Genomic DNA, 20,959 nt, shown 5'->3' on the forward strand with positions numbered 1-20,959 from the left:
CGAGTGTAGCGAGGGTTAAGGGTTTGGGGGGCATTGTCAACGTTGACACGGTGCCTTTAATACCCAGCAGTGAGCGTTTCCAACGTAGCTTTTGGCCACTGCTAACAGTATCCCTGAGCGAGTTCTAAACACAGGACAGGGACTGTCTTTTTGTTCGGCGATTGTACAGGCATGATCGCAATGCAAATAATAACAAGAAAATAACAATGAACACCTCATCCACAGCTGATAACTACTGGCCTGGTTTCAGAGCCTTCAGCCCAGCGCAGAAGTTGTAGGGGGGAAAAAGAAACACATGCACCCCTGTCCTAGGAACACGCCTGCTGTAATAGCCTTTGGGTCAATGGACCACCCGTTCTTTGTGAATTACTCAGTAATGGAATCAACTCATTAATGAGACAAAGGAGAGAGTGCCCCAAGCCAGATGATACAATAAGGAACAGGGCAGTTAAAAGCAGTCAACGTAGTTTCCAACAGACACATGCAAACTCTATTTCAGCATACAGCAGAGACCCCATAGATGGGAAACTCTGGGGCTGGGAGCTCACTGCCAGAAAGCCATTCTACGTGGAACACACATCAGCCCTCCTCCTGGTGGACCTTAACCCTGCCCCTGGCGGAGCGGGGATGCTGGGCTACTTGCCCTGCTGTGCCCCAGCTCTACGGGTGGATTTTCAGGGCAGGGGGAATCTGGGTCTGAGCAAAGGACTGCATTTGAGGTGAATTATCTGATTCTGCAACTTCAGTGAGTCAGGCAGACATGGTGTCACACCTGCACCGCGGCATTGATGCCTTCATGGGGGTGTCTGCCCCGGGCCCTGGGGTTTGGGATCAGTGTCGCTGCACATTATGGCTAGTATCTGAAAAGAGCACCCCAAGTCTCCCCTCCCACACACCTGTTCTTCCCCCCACCCTGTCTCTGTCTCTCCCCTTGCCTATATCTCCTGGCTGACTCTCCCTTCTTGCCTGGAGAGGTTGATCCCCCGCCACAGTGGCTGGCAGCTCCAACTCCACTGATGGGTTCCCGTTTCCACCCTGCCTTCGGTGGGTCTGTCTATGATTGCAGCTGGTGGAGCCTTGCCCGAGCTAGCTTTAATCCAGCCAGTTCGGGTACCAGCCCCGTGAAGCTGCAGCAGCCGGCCTTCAGAGCAGCCTGCACCAGACCGGGGGTCATTACTCAGGCGACTAGTCCACACTGCCACAGCTTCACTGCTCCGTGACTGCCGTGTAGACAGACCCTCTGATGGAGCAGCAGCCCCTATAGAGGCAGGTAGGCTGGTTCCCCCTCCTCAACTCCAGTTGGTTTTCAGGGCTCCGGCCTGGCCCCATCTACACTGATGAGGCAAATCGCCTGAGGAAACTTGGCAGCAATATGTCAACTTGGCCTGAAATTTGTATAAAATCTGAAATGTGGGTGCTCCCTATAGCTCCCCCTGTATCCAAATCAGTCAGTTCCCCCCAGATCCCACTTCCCCATCCATTAGTCGCCCTCCCCAGTCCTCCTCCCTCCACGTCCCCCAGTTTCCCCTCCTGCCCGTCACACACTAGCTGGTCTCAGCAGTAGCAGCTCTTTGGGCGGCCGCACCGCGGCAGAAGCTGGCCCTGCATCGCTAACTTTAGTATGCGGCGCTCAGGTGCCAGCTGTCATGCCAGAACACGAGCAGTGTGGGGAATTGATCCGTTTGCCTCGTTTTACAAGCAAACCTCTTAGTCTTCTAATGATGCAGAGCTGTAATTACAAATCCACAGAAAACACAAGGGGGGATACTCTTTCCTCACATTTGTTTTTCGGGGGAGCATCAGAGGGGGAATATTGTCTTTTACAACAAAGCCCAATCATTACAGCCAAATGCTGTAACGCACAGCTGTGCGGAGGGAAAAACGTGGGATATACCGGGACGTGGCGTTTGCCTTAAAGCCGAATTCACGTTAAAAGAGAGCTTTTGCTTTTCCAGTCTGTTGGTTAATTTGCAATCAAGGGAGTGTGCCACTGTCCCCAAAGTGCTATTAATAATTACTTTTATGGTGCATTTTTGGAAGTCCTCGCCATCCCACTGAGCTGGGATCATTATTTACATTAATCCTAACTGCTTTTTAATTACACAACACAGGTGCTCGGAGGCAGCCTTCGTGTAACGATGGCACGGAGGCGCCGGAACATATGGAAAGGCTCCTCCCGCTAGGTAAGGGATTTGCGCATTGGTTCAGCATTGCTATAGATGAGTGCAGCTTGGAAATGGTTTAAGAATACTTGATGCCGGTGACAGCTGGGGGAAAGGCAATTTGGAACCGGGTCCTGCAAACCTTACTCACATGAGTAGACCCTAGCTAGCAGTCCTGTGCAAACATGCCGTCTTCTCAGCCATCAGAAAAAGGAAACGTGACAGGTTCCTACTAGGTGCAGGAGAGATGGAGGCAGCTGCCAGTGGAAAAATGGGCCCTTTCGAGCTGCAGCTGCTTGGAGCTGCCAACCTGAAAGGGCCAGCACCTGAAAGGCATGCTGGGAAAGACGCTCCTATTCTAGAGCAACCATGCACTAGGGCAGCGGTTCCCAAACTGTGGGTCGTGACCCCAAATGGGATCGTGCCATCAGCAGATGGGGTGGTGGCAATCCCTCCTGTCCGGAGGATACCATTTTGTGTCGCACAGCGTGACCTTGCACGTAGGGTGCGTGCGAGGTCACTAGACACGGAAGATGCCATTTTGCTTCGCACAGCGTGACCTCGCATGTAGGGTGCGTGCGAGGTCACTAGACAGGGAGGATGCCATTTTGCTCTTCCGAACAGCATTCTCCATGCAGTCTGGGGTCCCCAGGAAATACTTCATCCAAATGGAGTTTTGCCGGCAAAGATTTGGGAACCAGATTGATGGGGACCCGGACACAACCAGAGGAGCAGCTGTGTCTTCAGCCACCACTGTCCCACAATCCTCATTGATAAGGAGGTCAACAGGACTACTCACTAGGGTGAGGGTTGCAGGACTGGCACAGGGCCGGATTTGGCAGCACAGCTAAATCTGACCGTGTAGCAGAAAGTCAAGCCACGCGTCCAGTTTATACAGTTTAATACATGTGAAACAAGATACATTTTTTCTGAGTAATGAATGCATAAATAACAGAAGATATACGTGAATGCATAAATATGAGGCGGCGTGGAACGGAAAAAAAAAGAAGAGAGAATTATTATTTTGCTGCTGCTGTCACCGTCGCGGCCGTCTGGCGCTCGATTTTGCCCCGCACGCTCGCACGGTGTTGGTGTGGTTTATTGTTTTCATTAAGCAGCAGCAGCTTTCCATTGGCAGAGCCGTCGCATGGAGAAAGGGGTTTGGGATGGAGAGTGGGGGAGGAAAGAAGATTAAAAAAGGAAAAATAAAAATACGAGTTGGGGGTGTTAATAAATGACTTTAATTCTGCTAGTGGCTTCCTGTTGATCCTATGCCGCTAGTGAAAAGAGGCCTTTCCACATGGATTGAGAGTGCTAGTAGGCTTGTGTGGCTCCGTGTGTGTGTGTGTGTAGGGAAAAGGAACACAAAGAGTGCAAATGATACAATTACTGATCTCACCTTCTTTTCAAAGGCATTACGCTATGAAGAAAACAAATCGTTAGCTTAAATGCTTACAAAGAACATCATCTAAGACGACTCTTAAAACCTTTACATACTGTATCAATAATTTACTTTGACTGCAGTAAACAAAATACATTTCTTAAATAATTTACTATTTATTTGTTTTCTTTTTTCCTTTATCTCGTTGTAAATTTCTTTTTTTTTCCTTTTCTTTTTTAAACTCAAGAAGCTTTGCTTGTGCACATTAGTTCAGATTATTGCAACATTTAACCTGAATTCAGTAAAAGCAAAAAAAAATAAAAATAAAAAAAGGACAGTTTGTACAGACAAGAATGAATAACTTATTATTGCACTGGCTACAATTCAGTAGTGATTTGGTTATTTTTTTTCTTTAGAGCGGACATCCTCTAAAGTACCAAAGTAAAATATATGGAAAGAAAGAGAGACTTCAAAAAAGCATCAGCTGTGAATAGAAGCCAGCAGGATGATTGTGGAGGGAGAAAAGAGGAAGGAGAGAAAAGAAGAATGAAAGCAAAGAAAGAAGAGAAACATTTGGGGAAAAAAACCAGCCTTAATAATTACTTCCACATAAAACCCAAGAAAACACCTCCTGTTTGGGGAGTAGGACGTAATGCAAAAAACAGTATCGCTTCTCTATAAAAATATGTGCATTATGAAGAGAGTTTTTTGTGGGTATTTTTTTGTGGTTTTTTTGTAGCTTTTGTATCTCACAAATACATTATTTCTATTTATATCACTGCCGATAGACAGACAATGTACAGCTCCCGTCTCCTGGGCACGTCTGCATACTGTGGCGTCTCCACACAATAAATGGTGCCGGTTTAAAAGTCGAGAACGGTTAAAAAACAAAAAGAAAACAAACGAACACAGCCCGAACCCAAATCAATGTGATTGAGGCCACCTGGGGAAAAAAAAAAAAAAGCAACTCCATCTTCCCTTTAGAAAAGAAACACGCTTGCATATCCCCCTCCCCTGCCCTACACTTTGTGTCGTTTCTGTATTACTTTTTGCAAACCCTTCCCCCGACAGCGCTTAGGAGCGAGTGACTGGGGGGGAAGAAGAATCAGCCACGAACATGTGGCTTTGCAGTCCCTTCCGCACAGGAGTGCTGTTTCAAAACCACATCGGTGTCAAGCCCTTGAGACTTCCCTCTCCCGCCCCTACAAAGCTATACTGGTTCGTCTATGTCTTCATCTGTTGTAACAGTCATAGGGACCAGTCCGTGCCGCCTTATGGGGCTCTTAGTAACGCCTAGAAGCTCTTTGTTTTTCTCAGGGTTGTTGCACTGAGTTTTTAAGTGATCCAGCTTTTTCAGTTCTAGCGCCGCGGTGTCTGGCTGGGAGTCCACGGACACCCCGCTGGAGGGCGCGCCCTGGCCGCTGTCCGAAAGGAGATCCGAGAGGCTGCTTGAGGAGCTGGGGTCGGACTGCTCGAAGGAGAAGTTTGGGATTGTCAGGTGCTCCCCTCGACACGTGGGCTGGACCCGCCGTTCTGCTTTAGAAGCCTGCTCCCCGGGCTGATTGTCGGCCAGGTCCAAGGAGTCCCTGTACGCGGTGGATTCACACGACGGTGTCCTTCTCCTCAGCATGCTGTTCTCAGAGGCTTTGGTACGTGAAGCCGCGCTGCTTTCATCCTCCATGGGAGGATCTATAGAAATGCAAGGTGGGCTCATCTTCTTCTTCCTCCGAGCCCCGTGGATATACTCCGACTCAGACTGAACGTGGACAGGAGACCTTTGCTTCCCTTCCGCAGGCTGTTCCAAGCTACCATCTCCATTGTCAATGGAAGGGCAGATCTCGATGGAGTGCCTTCTTTGGTCGTCTGCCCAGTTGGGCTTGTCCAGGAACCCTTTAGTATCGACACTGTAAAACTTCTTCAAGTCTCTCTCTCTGCTGTTGCTCCCGGCCAGGCTGGCTGTGCTGCAGTTCTTGAGGGGGACCAGAGATGAAGCCGGGGAGATGAAAGGAGAGACCGAGCGGGTCCTGATTTCCAGCTGCTCTTGCCAGTCTTTTACCGAGCTGTTTATGTGGCTGACTTCTTCGTCAGCCAGGTCTGAGGATTCAAACAGAGAGTTCTCGGGGCTGGCTGGGTTGCTGTTTTGACTGGAAGGCCTGCTCGGAATACTGTGCTGGCTGTAAGTGTGCTTGCGGGTACGAACGCTCGAGCGTCGATGGTGTGAGGATGACGTTGGGGAATGTGGGGGCGTGCCCGGCTGGGAAAGTGGGCTAGGATGGAGCAAAGGTGGACCTAAGCTGCTCTGGGACTGCTTCTTCGGCTGCAGACTCTCGCTGGACTCGGCTTGCAGACTGTCCTTGGAATCTGTATTCTGCCCATCCAAGGAATCCGTTCTAATGGCCTCCTGCAATGCAAGCAGAGACAGATGGGACAAGAGCACAACGTTCTCTCAGGGGCGCTAACAAGAAACGCTTTTAGCCGTGGACGTGGCATGTGACAGAATCAACTTATGCCCAGTGAGTTTCAGAGCTGGTAACATCACCACAGCTGCCACACTGACTAATTATCGTTAGTGGAGGTTCATTTGGTATAAGGTGGTAACAACTGTGCTAACAGACAGACCCATGGTGGGTAGGTCATATCTCAGGTATATTCCAGCCTTGCCTGTATGTGCAGGCTTCTGATCTTCCCAGGCCTTCTGAACCTTCCTGTTTTATCTGTAAATCAGCATAAAGTCCTGTACCAATACATGCTATCAAGTCTCATGCTACAGGCACCAGAGTCAGCTGGGGGTCAGGAAGGAATTTCTCTTCAGAGGACAATATTGCACTATTTGGTACATTATGCAAGCTACACAGCTTGGGTTTGAAGCATCTGTGCTTGGCCACTGTCAGAGCTAAGGTACCAAACCAGATGGAACATCGGTCTCTGTTCTAATATGAGTATACTACTTCTTCACACAACACACAATCAACCTGTGGAACTCATTGCCAGGGGATGTTGTGAAGGCCAAAAGTATAACTGGGTTCAAAAAAGAATTAGCTAAGTTCATGGAGGACATGTCCATCAGTGGCTATAGCCAAGATGGTGAGGGATGCAACCCCATCCTCTGGGCATGCATCCGACGAAGTGGGCATTCACCCACGAAAGCTTATGTTCCTATACATCTGTTAGTCTTAAAGGTGCCACAGGACTCTCTGTTGCTTTTTACAGATCCAGACTAACACGGCTACCCCCTGATACTTCCCATCCTCTGAGTGTCCCTAAACTTCCAACTGCCAGAAACTGGGACTGGACAACAGGAGATGATTCTCTCAACAATTGCCCTGTTCTGTTCATTTGCTCTGAAGCACCTGGCACTGGTCACTGTCAGAAGACAGGACACTGGGCCTGCTGGACCATTGGTCTGACCCAGTGTGGCCATTCCATTGTTCTATACAGAGTCAGTACTCTTTTATGGCACCACCATTAGCAAATACTGAAAGGCAATGCCTCGAGTAAAACACCAGCAGCTTTGACTAATACAATCCCAATCATTGATAGAGCGAGCCCATTAGGCCTCTTGCATGCAAAACGGGAAACCAGCTGAATGACTTTATGTCACCCAAGTGTATTTAGCCATACGGCACCTGAATTAGAAACATTCTGCTCTAAATCAGTCACTGCAAGCTCTGTTCTCTGTTCAACTAGAGCTATCAGTGTGCATCTGAGGCCTGGAGGTGGCCCAACAAACAACCTCCGCAATTATTTTGACTAATGGGGGGTTAACAGAAGCTTTGCACAACATGGAAGCATGTTCCTCAAATGCCCATTCAACACAGCCTCTTCAACATGGCCGATCTGAAATTGGAATCTGTCTGTGTGTACTGAGTCTGACATACTCAGGGCACCGAGACGGGAAATTGATTTGAAAAATACAAAATCATAAAGGCATCCAAACTGATAGGAAATATTGCCAGGATTATATTGTGCTCAAATAGCTACTCTGTCCCATTCTGGTCTGCTCGCAGCCTTTGGAAAACTCCATTTGTTCTTGTTTTATAACGCTGTCACTCCAAAGATGATGAAGGGGAGGGAGGAAAAAGAAAGAGGGAAAAAGTCTGATGGGAGAGGAGAGTTCATCGCCTCCTACCTGTCTACAGAGCAGCCTGTTGAGACTGGGAGATCGCGACGTGGACCGTGGAGAAAGGATCTTCCATGCGTCACAGCTGTCGCGGTGAGAAGATACAGCAGTCACCTGAAGCGACGCCCTTGGGACTCTCAGAGAGGAGCATGTTTCCATGGGCTGGGAACGGATGGAAGTGACAGACCCTACAGAAGGAGAGAGAACACTAGCCACGGTTGCCGGACAAGAGTTGTAACATGTGGGTTTGTGAGAGCTTTCGCTGCAGAACCAGGCGCCAAGAATTTCAAAGCACACAGACATGCGGTAAGGAAACACAAGTTAATTCAGTGACAAGCCAAATCAAGTCACACAATATCTCACGGGCAGAGTCGGAGTAGAGCCTAGGGGTCCTGCCTCCCATTCTGTTCTAACCACTAGACCACACTACTTGGGTAGTGGAACTGTAGAACGCATCTGGATAAACACGTCTCCTAGGTGGGCCTGTGAAAAGCTTGTGATTATTGTTTATTATTTGTATTACTGTTGCGTGCAGAAGCCCTAGTGACGGACCAGGACCCCAGTCTAAATGCACGTGGTTTTTCCAATGATAACTGTCTCATATGTGGGCCTGCCCTCTACTGCATACTGCTCAGTTGGTGTGTCCTAGGCCCTAAGCTGTTAGCAGAGACTCTTCGTCACTTCATTTGCTCGGGGCTTATTTGGGAGGGAGAGGGAGAGTGGGTTGAAGCTCCATACTTACAACCTCCGCATGTGGCTGTGGGTTGGATCTGAATAGGGAAGCGGCCTAGTTTCAGAGTTTGGATCAGATGGAGACTAGCGGTTAGATCAGGATCTGTAAGTCAGGACACCTGGGCTCTATTCCTTGGGCTGCCAACGACTTGCTTACGGCCCCTTAACCATCTGTAAATTGGAGACACCACCACTTAAATGCCCAGAGGGGTGCTGCTGCGTGCCTTCATTCATGGTCCCATCCAGTACCTCGCGAAGTCAACAAGAGTTTCGCCATTGCCTTTAGACCCAATGTAAGAGAAGAGCTTTGAGATCTTCAGCTAACTGTTACATAAGCTCAAAACATGATCTGTTGCTATGGTTACTGATTCAGGAGCTCCTGCTCAGCTGACCCTGGTCACACTTAACCAATTTGCTACCATTGCAGGGGATTCAGGCATCGGTCCGTCCTGTTCTCTGCCTGTGACACACAATAGTTTATCTCCTGAGGGCTGTAATATTTTGGTCTAATTCAGTGGTTGGCTTGGTGATGTTTAGTGGCCTATGATATTACAGGAGGTCAAACTAGACCAAGAGTGGCCAACCAGTGGCTCTGGAGCCACATGCGGCTCTTCAGAAGTTAATATGCGGCTCCTTGTATAGGCACCGACTCCGGGGCTGGAGCTACAGGCGACGACTTTCCAATGTGGCGGGGGGTGGGGGGAGAGGGGTGCTCACGGCTCACTGCTCAACCCCTGGCTCTGCCACAGGCCCTGCCCCCACTCCACCCCTTCCCGCCCCCTCCCCTGAGCCTGCCATGCCCTCGCTCCTCCCCCTCACTGCCAGAGCCTCCTGCACGCCACGAAACAGCTGATCAGGAGGTGCGGGGAGGGAGAGGGAGGCGCTGATCGGTGGGGCTGCCGGTGGGCAGGAGGCGCTGGGAGCAGAGGGGAACTGATGGGGGGCTGCTGACGTATTACTGTGGCTCTTTGGCAATGTGCATTGGTAAATTCTGGCTCCTTCTCAGGCTCAGGTTGGCCATCCCTGCACTAGATGGTCTGACAGGTGGTCCGTTCTGGACTAAAACTCTATGACATCAACAGCACAGAGACTGCTGAGCCTTCGCTCAGTGGCCCTTGATGAATATGCAGATATTCTCTCTGTCTGTACCTACAGGCCAGTCCCTTTGAAACGCGACCCCCTAATCTCAGGTATCAACCTCGAGTCATTAGTTTCCCACTCACAGTTCCTGCTTCCCCAGCTCATTCTGCAAAGCAACCTCCTCCTCTCAACTTTTGCTGCTTTGCCAGAGTTTCCCCGTTTGTTTTAAGAATCGCCTGCTTTTTGGCAGCAGGATTTACTGTTCCTCATTAGCGCATGCGCCAGCGTCTGTTTTTACATCATTGCTCCACATACAAACACAGTATCCATCACACTAAGGGATCTCACCCAGAGGTCAGTGACCTTGGACCTGTGACAAGACCCATTTAGACAGTCTGCAGTTGCCTCTTGGGTAGCTGATTGCGTTGAGAAAAATAGGCTTTTTGGGCACTTTTTTTTGTGGGGGGTTGGACCTTTTCCCAGAATATGCACGGAATATTTTAATGAATGTTATCCATCCTCAGAGGGACTGAAAGAACCATGCATAGCTCTGTTTGCGGTCCTCAGCTCTGGAGTGTGGCAGGCGTTCCCATGACTGTCCTTCGCTCCTGCAAGAAAGTCATGACCCGTAGCCCCTCTGGCTAGACCCGTCCCACAAAACTTTGCCAATACCCTTCAATTTTGGTTTGCACTTGCTAATCTAGTCCTCTTGGATAGGGACCATAAATACCCACTCCGGATGCACCGCTAACACCTTTCCAACGAGTTGGCTGACACCCTATTACCAATCTTTCCTTTCTTAGGCAAGCATTATGGCGGGGCTTTTGAAGCTGGTGGGCAAACCAAATAAACACAGTGAACATTTTCACGGCATTCCCCCTCCCCCGCCATCTTTTCTTGGACTAGCCGTCTGATGGAAATTTTCCCAACTCGCTCTCCTAAACGAGAGACCAAGAAAGCCCTAAATTGCGGTATTCTGGAGAGCTGAATAAAACCAAAATCGCTCAGCATCTGTGTGTTTTTCATTTGCTTTCTTAATGAGTCAGGGAGCTGTTTATGGGGCCGAAAGAACACACGATCTGGCCACTTCATGGCATTTTTCCCCATCTAGTAACCAAACCACTAGAAGAAGAGCAGCTCTCGCTGATTCTGGTCTGATAACTGGCTTCCTAAGACCTCCAAAAAGCCCACAAAAATGCATGAAACAAACACTAGTCCCAGTGTACACCCCCAGTAGGCTGATCAGCACAGCGTGAGGGGACACTGGTAGGAGTCGGTCACTGGAGGAGGGAAAATAGTCCCTCTGTGAGGCGTAGGGATATTTCTTGTGATTTTCTGAGGAATCCAGCTGGAAAAGGTTACAAAATAGTGGACCAGATTCTCCCCTCATGCCAGTTTTTCACTGACACCAGTGGAATTCTTCCTCGTTCACATCAGCATCAGAGATCGGCGAGTCAGCCCCAGTCCGTCGGCAGTGAAATCCAACAACCACTCACTTTGCTTAGGCAAAGCTCTTGCTTTTCCCTTTCCAGGGCAGGTGGAACAACCATAAATACTGAACAGAGAACATTGAGCTGTGTCCAGAGCTTTTTAACAAACAGAGAGTTACTTTACCCGGAGAAATCAGAACAGATCGGCTAGTCCTGGCCAGCCCCACCAGGTAATCCCACCACCCATCTGTCCATGCCGTTCTTGCATTAAAATACTGTTGCGTCAGAGGAAGCCAGTCTGGATCAGTTCTTGGGAGCCAAAAAACAATAATTCAAGATGCACATGTTTTTAGGGAGATAGACGTTCTTTCTCATTCCCATTCCCCTTTTAAACCAACCTGCAGGACAGGAATCACTGGGGAGAAAATGGAATCTTAGGGCAAAAATATTTGGATGTGGTTGTCTCAATGTGTTGTCAGAACCGCCATGTAGTTTCTGATTCCATAGAATCTACCACACAAAACTTCTCATCACAGAGCTGTGCTATGCAATCTCAGTTTTTCCGAGGGGGAAAAATGGTTTCTAGCCTTTATAACAAAAACCTTCCTAATGGGACCTAAATGTAATCTAGTAGAGTGACAGCTTCCGGAGTCTACAGACAGTCTGAAACTATAGCTCTGAGAAGTTGGAACTGCCCCATTCATCTCAATACTGTGTTGACTCTGAAAACTGATAATCGCAATACAAATGGCACCCTTGTTAACTGTTTCACTGCTGAACATATAAGAAGAAACATACAGATAATATGCTATTCCATGACACACAACCTTAACCCTGCAACCTCTCTGGTGCCCATTGGTCCCCTATCTAGACACGCAAACTTCCAGTTTCCTCCAGATAACTTCAACAAGGCAGTTATGCATTTTAAATACAAAATCCTACAGCACCCTGAAAATTCTAGACGTAGCATAAAATAAAGTAAATTTAGTAGCAAATGACATTTAAAAGGATTTATTCTGTACTGACTGCATTATTCGGCTTCCTATCACACCACCACATGAACTGATTCTGGTTCCTTGCATAGTTCGCCTGACATCCTCCCAGTTCCTAGCAAATACAATATGAGAAGGAACAAAGAGCACAGAGAATGCATCCCCTCCCCGTGGTACCTCTTTGTGATTTGCAGGGATAGGTCTCCATCTCCACCTCATGGAGAGGGAACGGGGCCTTGGCTGGCATCACAGGGCGGAACATGTAGCTGTCGTTGGGCAAGGAGTGCATCCGGGACACTGAGATCTTGCGAACTGTTAGGAAGTTCTGAGGCTCTCTCTTTGCTCTCATGCAGGCAGCCCCTTCCTGCAAATTAGCAAGAGAAGGAAAACTGGGTTATTCTGCACCCTAGCAGTGAGGCTGCAGTGATCTCCTTTTTGTTAGCTACCCTTGGAAACAGCACTGAGACTTAAAACCCTAGGCAGATATGCCTCTCGCTTGATGTCTCTGGTGCCCCTCGGTAAAAGAAAGTTCCAGTGGGACGTGAAAGAGACTTTACTCAGCACTGGCTCTATTGATAAGTAAATCACTCAAAATGTGTCTGAAATATAACAGAACAACAATTAACAATCAGCCAGGAAGCCACCACCTTGACACGCATCTGACATCACAGGAAACACAGATCATCATGGGAACGCACGAGAAAGAGGCTTTCCAAGTGGACAAGTTCTAATCTTTTATTGTGCGGTTAATTTAATAATAACTCGGAAAGTGTCCTGCAATTCTTAGGAATTCCCACAGTGATAAGCATTACCTACGTCTTAACCTACACCCCAGCTCCGGGTCCAGTCTGAAGATAGATGGGTAAAATGGCCGCTCCCACTCAGAGACACTCAAACCCATGCTGACAAGCAGTGACAAGTCTCTGGTCATTGATTTATCATGCATATAAATACACATTGCTCACCTCCTGTAGATACACTAAGACCTCAGTCCTATGTGATGTGTATCCTATAGTCCATGCTGAGCCCCAGTGACTCTGCTACACATTGCAGGATCACGGCTTGATATTGCAAATATATATTTATATTACACCACTTGTACTCTGTCCTTATTTAGCAACTTTTATCCAAGGGACTTAAATTTCTTTACTTACCTAATTGTTATGCCACTCCCAGAGGGAAGAACTAAGACAAGTTTATGTGACTTGCCCAGGGTCATATAGTGAGTCAGTGTCGGAGGTGGGAGTTCTGACTCCCTGTTTTAACTACTAGACACGTTCCCTCACCATTTATTTAGTTATTTAAAATACAACTAATGACATCACTTTTCCTTTAATGTCAGCCTCCAAGAGGTTGCCTGAAAACATTTTCCCAGTTATGAATGTTAAATTAATTCATTTTACTTCCCAGCTGCAGGGTTTCCCTCAGTCATGCTAGAAAAGTCTGGGCTCAAGTCTCAAAGTTGAATTGTCCACATATCATTGAGGATCTGGTTAAATCTGTATTTTCCATATCCCCAGCTCATGAATTTTTCTCCTCTTAGGACAAATCCTTGAGACAACTTACTGTGCTTTTACGCTGTTGAACTTGGCTGAGAATACAGTGGATCAAGCAGCAATTATTTATGGGTAGCTGGCACCAGGAACAAAATACTGATTTGATCAACAGCGCTAGGGAACCCAGGCCTTCAGTTCTAATCTGTTAATGCATCAGGTTTGTGCCAATTCTGGCCAGAGCAGAGTCACTGTAGTTAATAATATAGCATGTGAACACCTGAGCTGCATGCATAAGGTCATTTACGAAGAAAAGTGCTGGCAAGAAAGGAGTCGTTTCCCTTTATCAATAGTTTTAAACAGTGGCTCATGAAGCCATTTTCTGAAGAATGGTCACAATATTGTCTATAGAAACTAAGCTCTTGTTTAAAATTCTTTAAAAAGGACTGTTGGCTGCAAAGAACACTTCCTAACGGAAAAGACTGCAATAACGGAGGCCATTGGGCAATGGGCCAATGTGTGACCTTTTCAATGGGAACAGAAGAGATCCATTTATAAGGAAGTTTTAAATATGAACATATTAAATTTACACACCTGATATGTACTTTGGCCCAACCAGGGTGTAATGCCACTCTAAGAAATGGTGACGTCCGTTGACACTTGAACACAAGCTCCCTTTGTCTTCATATTTGTTTTTAACGTGTCTAGTTAGCATTCCGCTGGGTCTGGTCCAGTGCCCGCTGAAGTCAACCGGAGTCCCTCCATTGACTTCAGTGGGCCTTTGGAGCATGCTGGATAAGGGCCAGATTGAGGGTGAAATCCCGGCCCCATTGAAGTTAACAGCACAACTCCCACCAACTTCAATAGGGTTAGGATTTCACCCCAAGAGTTTACACTGCTGTCTGAGCTGTGACAGCAGCTCAGGTAGGCATACACACACGAGTGTCAATCCAGCGATCCCAGCTGGAAATGGAAGTGAAGGTGGGGTGGCCCAGACCCTGGCACTGACGAGCAGTGTGAGTATGTACCCAGGGTTCTGAGCAAGCTTGTACAGCCCAGGCTTAAATCCATGCCACCGTGTCTTCATGAGACAGGGCAGTGTCCAGGTGCGCTGTCCCAGGAAGAGTCTGCCTCTGTGTGTACGTGTGTGTGAAATACCGTCCTGGCGCTCTGAATGCTGTGTGTGTGTGTGTGTGTGTGTGTGTGTGTGTGTGTGTGTGTGTGTGTGTGTGTGTGTGTGTGTGTGTGTGTGTGAGAGAGAGAGAGAGAGAGAGAGAGAGACCTCCTGCTCCCTGCAGCCTGGCTTGTGGTCGGTGGTATTGGGAGACCCCAGTGCTGCTGCCTGATCCCCTGCACAGCGAGAGGACACAAAGGTATAATCTAGCCTTAAATAAAGAACATTAATGTTAGTTGCACATGCAGTGTCAGGGACGGGTAGATCACGTAGGGAATCTGTATGTAACCAGTGTGCCCCACCCATGCTTCCTACCCTTCACCGGCTCCCTGTCAGCTTAGCCTCTTCCCCAGTCCTAAACCGACTCCATGTTTTTTTAAACAAAAAGAAATACTCCACAAGCAAAGGAGACTGTGGCAGGAGACGTGGGCCTGGAGTTTGGAGCACGGTTCCTGCAAGCAAGCAATGGCAGAACTCCCCAGGGGGGCTCCTGGGAAGGCACATAAGTGGCTTTTGCTCTTTTTGTTCTCTCTCGCTTGTCCTGCTAAATAAATGTAGCTCACTCTCAGAGCTAGTTCAGCCACTTCCCACACAGATAACTCCAGGCTCCACAGTGAGGAAGGGAGGAGGAAAGCAAGAGCGAAAAACAAATACTCCTGCCTGTACATGCCAGAACCGGGAGCCACTTAAAATTCTCAAACATTCGCAGCTTAACAAAGTGACATTTTTTCTAACTCTCCTCCGAGTTAACAAGCTGTCTGCCCTAGGACCGGCCAGGACCTTATCCGCACAGCAGCAGGAACCCTCGACCTCTTGTGGCACACATTCAACGTGCCAATTATTGCCTCTCTTTGCAACATGCCCTTGCTGCATTCTCCCTTTGATGCAAATCAAAGCTTAGCTTCCAGGTGGCCAAGGTTAAAGGAGACAAGGAAGCAGAAGCCCTGCAGAGAGCAAGAGATGCTTCTCAGAGTCGCTTTTCTTCATACAGATTGTTTCCTGCCTTACCCACTGAAAACTCACCCTCCAATCAATAACTCAGTCTTAGCCCAGAACTTGCTCGGAGATGCCACTGATCCAGAGATTTCCAGAGATGTTTGCCACTTGCCTTTTTTGTCACTCTAATTACAGACATCAGTAGAGCAGTGAACGTAGAGACAGCATGGTCCTAATGAGGCCAGATGGCTTGATTTTGGGAGGTGCATGCAAGTCTAGACTTGGGGTTTCCTATGCCGTGTGGTGTTATGTCTCAAAACATCGTCATGTTGCGAGGCTGCCATAACACGGCAATTGTCACACATGATCCTAAGGCACCTGTTACAAATGGTGTTTGGGTCCCTTTTCCACGGCCACTCATTAACAATTCCAAATGACAGGAACAAACCCAATAGCCTACTGATTTAAGATTGAGAGAAGAGAGAGTTCTGGCCATTTGGCTAAGAGCCCAGAATTTCACAGCCCTCAATCAGCTGAAAGTCTGGGCAAAGACTAACTCTCTTTGAAACAGGTATACACTTCAATGTTGTTCCAGTGGGAGGGAGTTCCAGAGGTGCAGGACCCATGAGAAAGATGTCCTGCAATCACCCTGGCATTAGCGACTCCCAGGATGCCAGAGGGTCAGAGACGGAGAGGCAGAGTTTAAGGTAATCTAGGCCCAGAGTTAGCAGACAGCACCATCCCTGGTCATGGGTGCTGAAGGGGTCTAGAGCTTGTCCTGCTTTGGGGTTAAGAAGAGCTCTCATCTGGTACAGGACCCAGCCTGAACACTGTTTTGAAAGACGATTAGAAGCAAGAAGGGTCAGTGTGGGAAAACACCTCCCCCCTTATATCCCACAAAGGTAATTTCAGTTGCAAAACACAGGAATGGCTCTCAACAGCAATAGACTCACTCCTGCCTTTCTTGTTGCACGACCTCACCCAGGGATGTCCACGGGTCACTTCCCCAAGACACACTGAAACGTGGCCATTTCCTATACTGTCAGTTACCCGCTGAGAGCCATCATAAGATGAGGTGCAACCAATCAATCATGGAGTAGTTGTGGAGTTTTTCTGTCATGTCCCTTTTCTATGCCAGGGCCCAGACTGTTACGTACCATGTGTTGCTTTTGTTGTGCCGTTCCACCTTCTCAGCACAGATTTAAAGAGTTCCCAGTAATTGCAAGAAAATCAATTTCAGCATTCAACCAAAAGCAGGAAATCGATAGAAATCTCTACCTGCTGCCCCCCTCCAGCTTAACCAAGAAAATATGCTCACGTTAGCCGCACAGTGGAAACTGCCTGCCAGGTCGAAAATCCACAGGTTACCAGCTGACCAACTTGAAAAATCAAAGCCAATTTTAACAGCTGTGGATGATCTATGTCGCGTCCATATCAAGGCAGTGGGGAGCAGCTTTTCCATGCGTGAGACACATAACGGTGTTACTTGCAGGACTCACTGTTTATTTAACAATCTATCCCCCCCTCTGTCTAATAAGTGCAGGGCTCTCTTGGCTAAAAAGAGCACGTCACACACAATCCATGCAGGCTCCTTGGCCTGCCCCAGCGGAATGATTTAGAACGTGCCCAGCTTCAGCAGATGCAAAGGCAGCATGGAAGACAGAGGACGGAAACAGGCTGTTCTAGCTGTGAAGCGACAGGAAGAGGACAATGCTAGGCGGACATGACTACACCATCAGCCAGCTGCACAGCACTAAAGCATGATGGCACAACGCAGAAGCAACGGCCCGTTGTTCATTCACCTCTGACTCGCGGCCTGGGGTTTTGTGGGAAGGTGTCAGGACATGGTGGTGAGGAACAGAGCGGAAGGACGTGTTTTCCATCTGGGGAGTCTCTCTGCCCTCCAGCGGGTCTGAGTCTGGGATGGCTAAAGACACGTTCTCACAGCTCAGTGCCTCCTTCGGGGACAAAATTAGGAAGATAAAAGGTATCAGTATCGGGGCAAGGATGGGGTTCACACTTCAACCCTGCGCTCACACACGCTCTCCCCACACCTGCCCCATCCGTGTGAAACGGGAAGGAAGAGAAAAGGAAGGCAGAAAAGGGTCCAAATGGCAAGAAAGTCTGGAGTGTCTTATTACCTCTTGCAAAGACATCTGTCCCATCACGCCCAGACACTGTAAAAGCCCCTTCCACTCCAGGTGTGAGAGTCTCCTGCCCCGTTACCCTAAGAACAGTATTTCCTTGAACTCCACACCCCCTTGCCCTGTAGCAGCTTGAGGAACTCTGACCGACTCCTCCCGATCCCTCCGGGAGCTCCCCAGATAATGCCCATTGGAGGAGCAGCTCCGCCAGCCTTGAGCAGGCACTGCCCCCTGGGCCTGGCCAACTCCACTAACTCACACGGAAGCCCTGGGCTCTCACCACCCTTTCCACGTTTGGACAGCCCAGCACCAGGGGCATTTCTAGCAGGGAACAGCGGCTCGACTCCAAACTATACTGTGTCTGGGCTCTGCCTGGGGGTTGAGGAGGCTCCTTGGATCATTCCTTCCCTGCTCTACAGTGCAGCCAGAGTGGACTATAAACATCTAATCCCATGTGCCACTAGCCTGGTTTCCGCGATATTGGGAATGGGACCATTGGCCCCAGGGGTTTCATATCTCCTAGGCGTGCATGTAACCCAGCCCAGGGCAAAGTTACTGAATGTCAGAGAACCTAGCTAAATGAGAAGCCAAATTCCACACCAGATGGACACGGTAATCCAGTTAGGGTTCCGAGGGCTGTAATGGGTGGGGGTTAAAGCATTAGCCTGCAACTTCTTGACCTGGATTCAGACAGGCCTCTGGCCTATTCCTGTAGGTACCTGGAGCAGGAACTCCATGAGGCATCTGTTTCAACCCGAGGCACCTGAGATGTAGGTCACGGTGGGAACTCACCCTGCTAACACCATGCCGTATGGAGGGTTTTCCAGCTGATGGAAGGGTGTTTTACCAATACACTGAACAACATGGTAAGTCTGCTTTGCTGGCACTGTACTACTGGCTAGTCACAAATAATTGGATGGCCATCAATTTATTCATGGAAATGTTTTTGATGCCTGGAAGTTATACACATTTACACACTGACAATTAGTCATGTGAAAACCCCTCCCAGGAAACATTTGATTGGTTATTTCCCAGTTGTCATTCTAAAAAGTTTCAGCTGTCCAATCACGCACCATGAGCAGGTGAGATGAGCAGTTTTGGGAACAACCCATGGGCTGCAATTTGTTCAGTGACTATTGACAGATCATGACCACATTTATAAAAAGTGTGATCAGTCTGTGTTCAATGTGTGACCAGGACAGAGAGCTCAAAGCCCAAGGAGAAATTCGACCAATTCTATTGTGCTTCATTTGCCGGTAGAAACTTTTATTAACTCTAGATTCAAAATGCTGTCTCCCCTGCTACTGTCTAACCAAGTTACTTTTTATCTGTCTTGTTAGAGTCTGAGGGATAAAAAAAATACTATTTAGTCTAAAATCCCCTGTTGATTTTATGGTAGATTAATTTTTCATGATATGAGCAAAGCAAGCCTGTATTTTTCTCTTTTCAATATACTGTCTGCCATGAGATGGGACAAATCTCACTCCCCTCCTGCCTAAATTTTGATTGCCCTGTTTTTCTGGAGGGTAAATAGGAGTCAAAGAGTTCAAAGTGCTGCTTGCTTGGGAGCTGGGGATATTTCCACACTCACCAAGGAAGTTGGCATCAGCTGTTTGCTGTGGACTTTGAAAAGGCCCAGGACCAAATTCAGCCTGGCTTAAGCAGAGCATAAGTCCTGCTGAAGTCAGTGAGAGTTGTGAGAGCTTCTGTCAGAACTGGATTTGCGCCCTAATGTCAAGCATGGTGGTTTTCAAACTGGAGCACAACCCCCACTGAATTTCAAGTGATTCGGGCACCTCACTCCGATCGGCTCCTTTGTAAATCCTGCCAAGAGGCTGATGTGCTAAGACTAAAAACAATCTGAGCTGGATTTCTGCACCTGCATGGAAGAACTTCCTGCCATCTGCTTAGCCCACGAACTGGGATTGCTCAGGGCAAAGTCTCCTATGCTACCAACAGCCCTGCAGCTGCTGTTCACGATAAAATGACGTACAAAGAGGGGAGCGGTGCATATAAAATGCGACTTGGGCTGTTACTTCTCTGAGCCCAAATTCACCAGGGATGCTCCTCCACTGCTGAGGCCTACTAGAAATGGATGTTAAAACTCCCCCTGGAATGCTGGATGGTGAAAGGTCATATGCGGAGGTCAAAGAGCCCGATTCCCCTTCATCCTGGGGAGCCTCTCAACTTGTCGGAAGACTCGGAGATGGGGGTGGAAACTACTCCCAGGCGCGAAGTTCCTGGGGGACACGGGAAAAGCTGCCATCCTTTTGAACTGCCTCGTGGCACGTCCCTTTAGCTTGATATAACTGGGGTTCTGACCAGGGCCGCCTGGGGGGGGGGGCAAGTGGGGCAATTTGCCCCAGGCCCCGGGCCCCACAGGGGCCCCCACGAGAGTTTTTCGGGGCCCCTGGAGTGGGGTCCTTCACTCGCTCCGGGGCCCCCAGAAAACTCTCGTGGGGCCCGGGCCCCCGGAGCTTCTTCTGCTCGAGGTCTTTGGCGGCAGGGGGTCCTTCTGCCCCGGGACCCGCCGCCGAAGTGCCCTGAAGACCTGTGGTGGGGGGTCCTTCCGCCCCAGGACCCGCCACCGAAGTGCCAGGTCTTCAGCAGCAATTTGGCGGTGGGAGCCCCCCGCTGCCGAAGACCCCAGGCCTCCTGAATCCTCTGGGCGGCCCTGGTTCTGACAGACTCTGGAGCCTCTTCTGCTCAACAGATCCTGACCAGAAGCTCCCTGCCCCGCTCATTAGAAGACACCATAGGCCTTGAGTCAATCATTACCAGGGCTTGATGTTTCACTCGCATGGGGGACTCTGGCTTCATGGCCTCCTGGCTCCCGTAGGGGGCCCTGACGTCCGAAGCAGAGGTGCCACTTCCACCCCCGCTGTTGGCCGGGGTGCTCCCTCCTCTGGACATTTCTAGCTCTATCTCCGCGTCCATCTCCGCGTCCTCCTTGGCTTCCTTGTTGCTCTCCTCCAGGTGCTTCATCAGCACGGCCACCACCACGTTGACGAGGACAAACTGGGCGATGAGGACGAAGGTGACGAAGTAGACGGGGGAGATGATGGGCAGGTAACTCAGGCAGTGCTTGTCCTCCTTGGTGCATTCCCGCAGCGTGTCCTGAGATTCAGAGAGAGGGAGGGAGGGAGGGCTTTGAAGCAGACTGAACTTTGCTAACAAGCATTAAACCACAGACAGACTCCAAAGCTGTTCAGAACTGTGCAGCTAATGGGAAGATTATTCCAGACACAGGCTGAGGACTCAGCACTCCATATGCAGGGTGGAGTTTTAGCTCCTTTTCTTTTGTACTGACGTTAG

At 48.9% G+C, this 20,959-nt stretch overlaps 1 protein-coding gene across 1 annotated transcript in view; it reads right to left on the reverse strand.

Annotated features, from left to right (window-relative positions):
- Positions 1-3,046: 3,046 nt before the first annotated feature.
- Positions 3,047-20,959, reverse strand: part of CACNA1H (calcium voltage-gated channel subunit alpha1 H) — a 206,842-nt gene continuing 188,929 nt past the window's right edge. Inside the window, exons 30-34 of the mRNA XM_054042758.1 lie at positions 20,423-20,761; positions 17,303-17,458; positions 12,075-12,261; positions 7,673-7,851; positions 3,047-5,944 (exon numbers count right to left, since the gene is read on the reverse strand). Of these exons, the coding sequence (XP_053898733.1) occupies positions 4,754-5,944; positions 7,673-7,851; positions 12,075-12,261; positions 17,303-17,458; positions 20,423-20,761 (2,052 nt within the window). The 3' untranslated portion in view covers positions 3,047-4,753. The remainder of the gene's footprint in view (positions 5,945-7,672; positions 7,852-12,074; positions 12,262-17,302; positions 17,459-20,422; positions 20,762-20,959) is intronic.

This window comes from Malaclemys terrapin, chromosome 10 (genome assembly GCF_027887155.1).
Source record: "Malaclemys terrapin pileata isolate rMalTer1 chromosome 10, rMalTer1.hap1, whole genome shotgun sequence".
NCBI classification, from domain to species: Eukaryota; Metazoa; Chordata; order Testudines; family Emydidae; genus Malaclemys; species Malaclemys terrapin.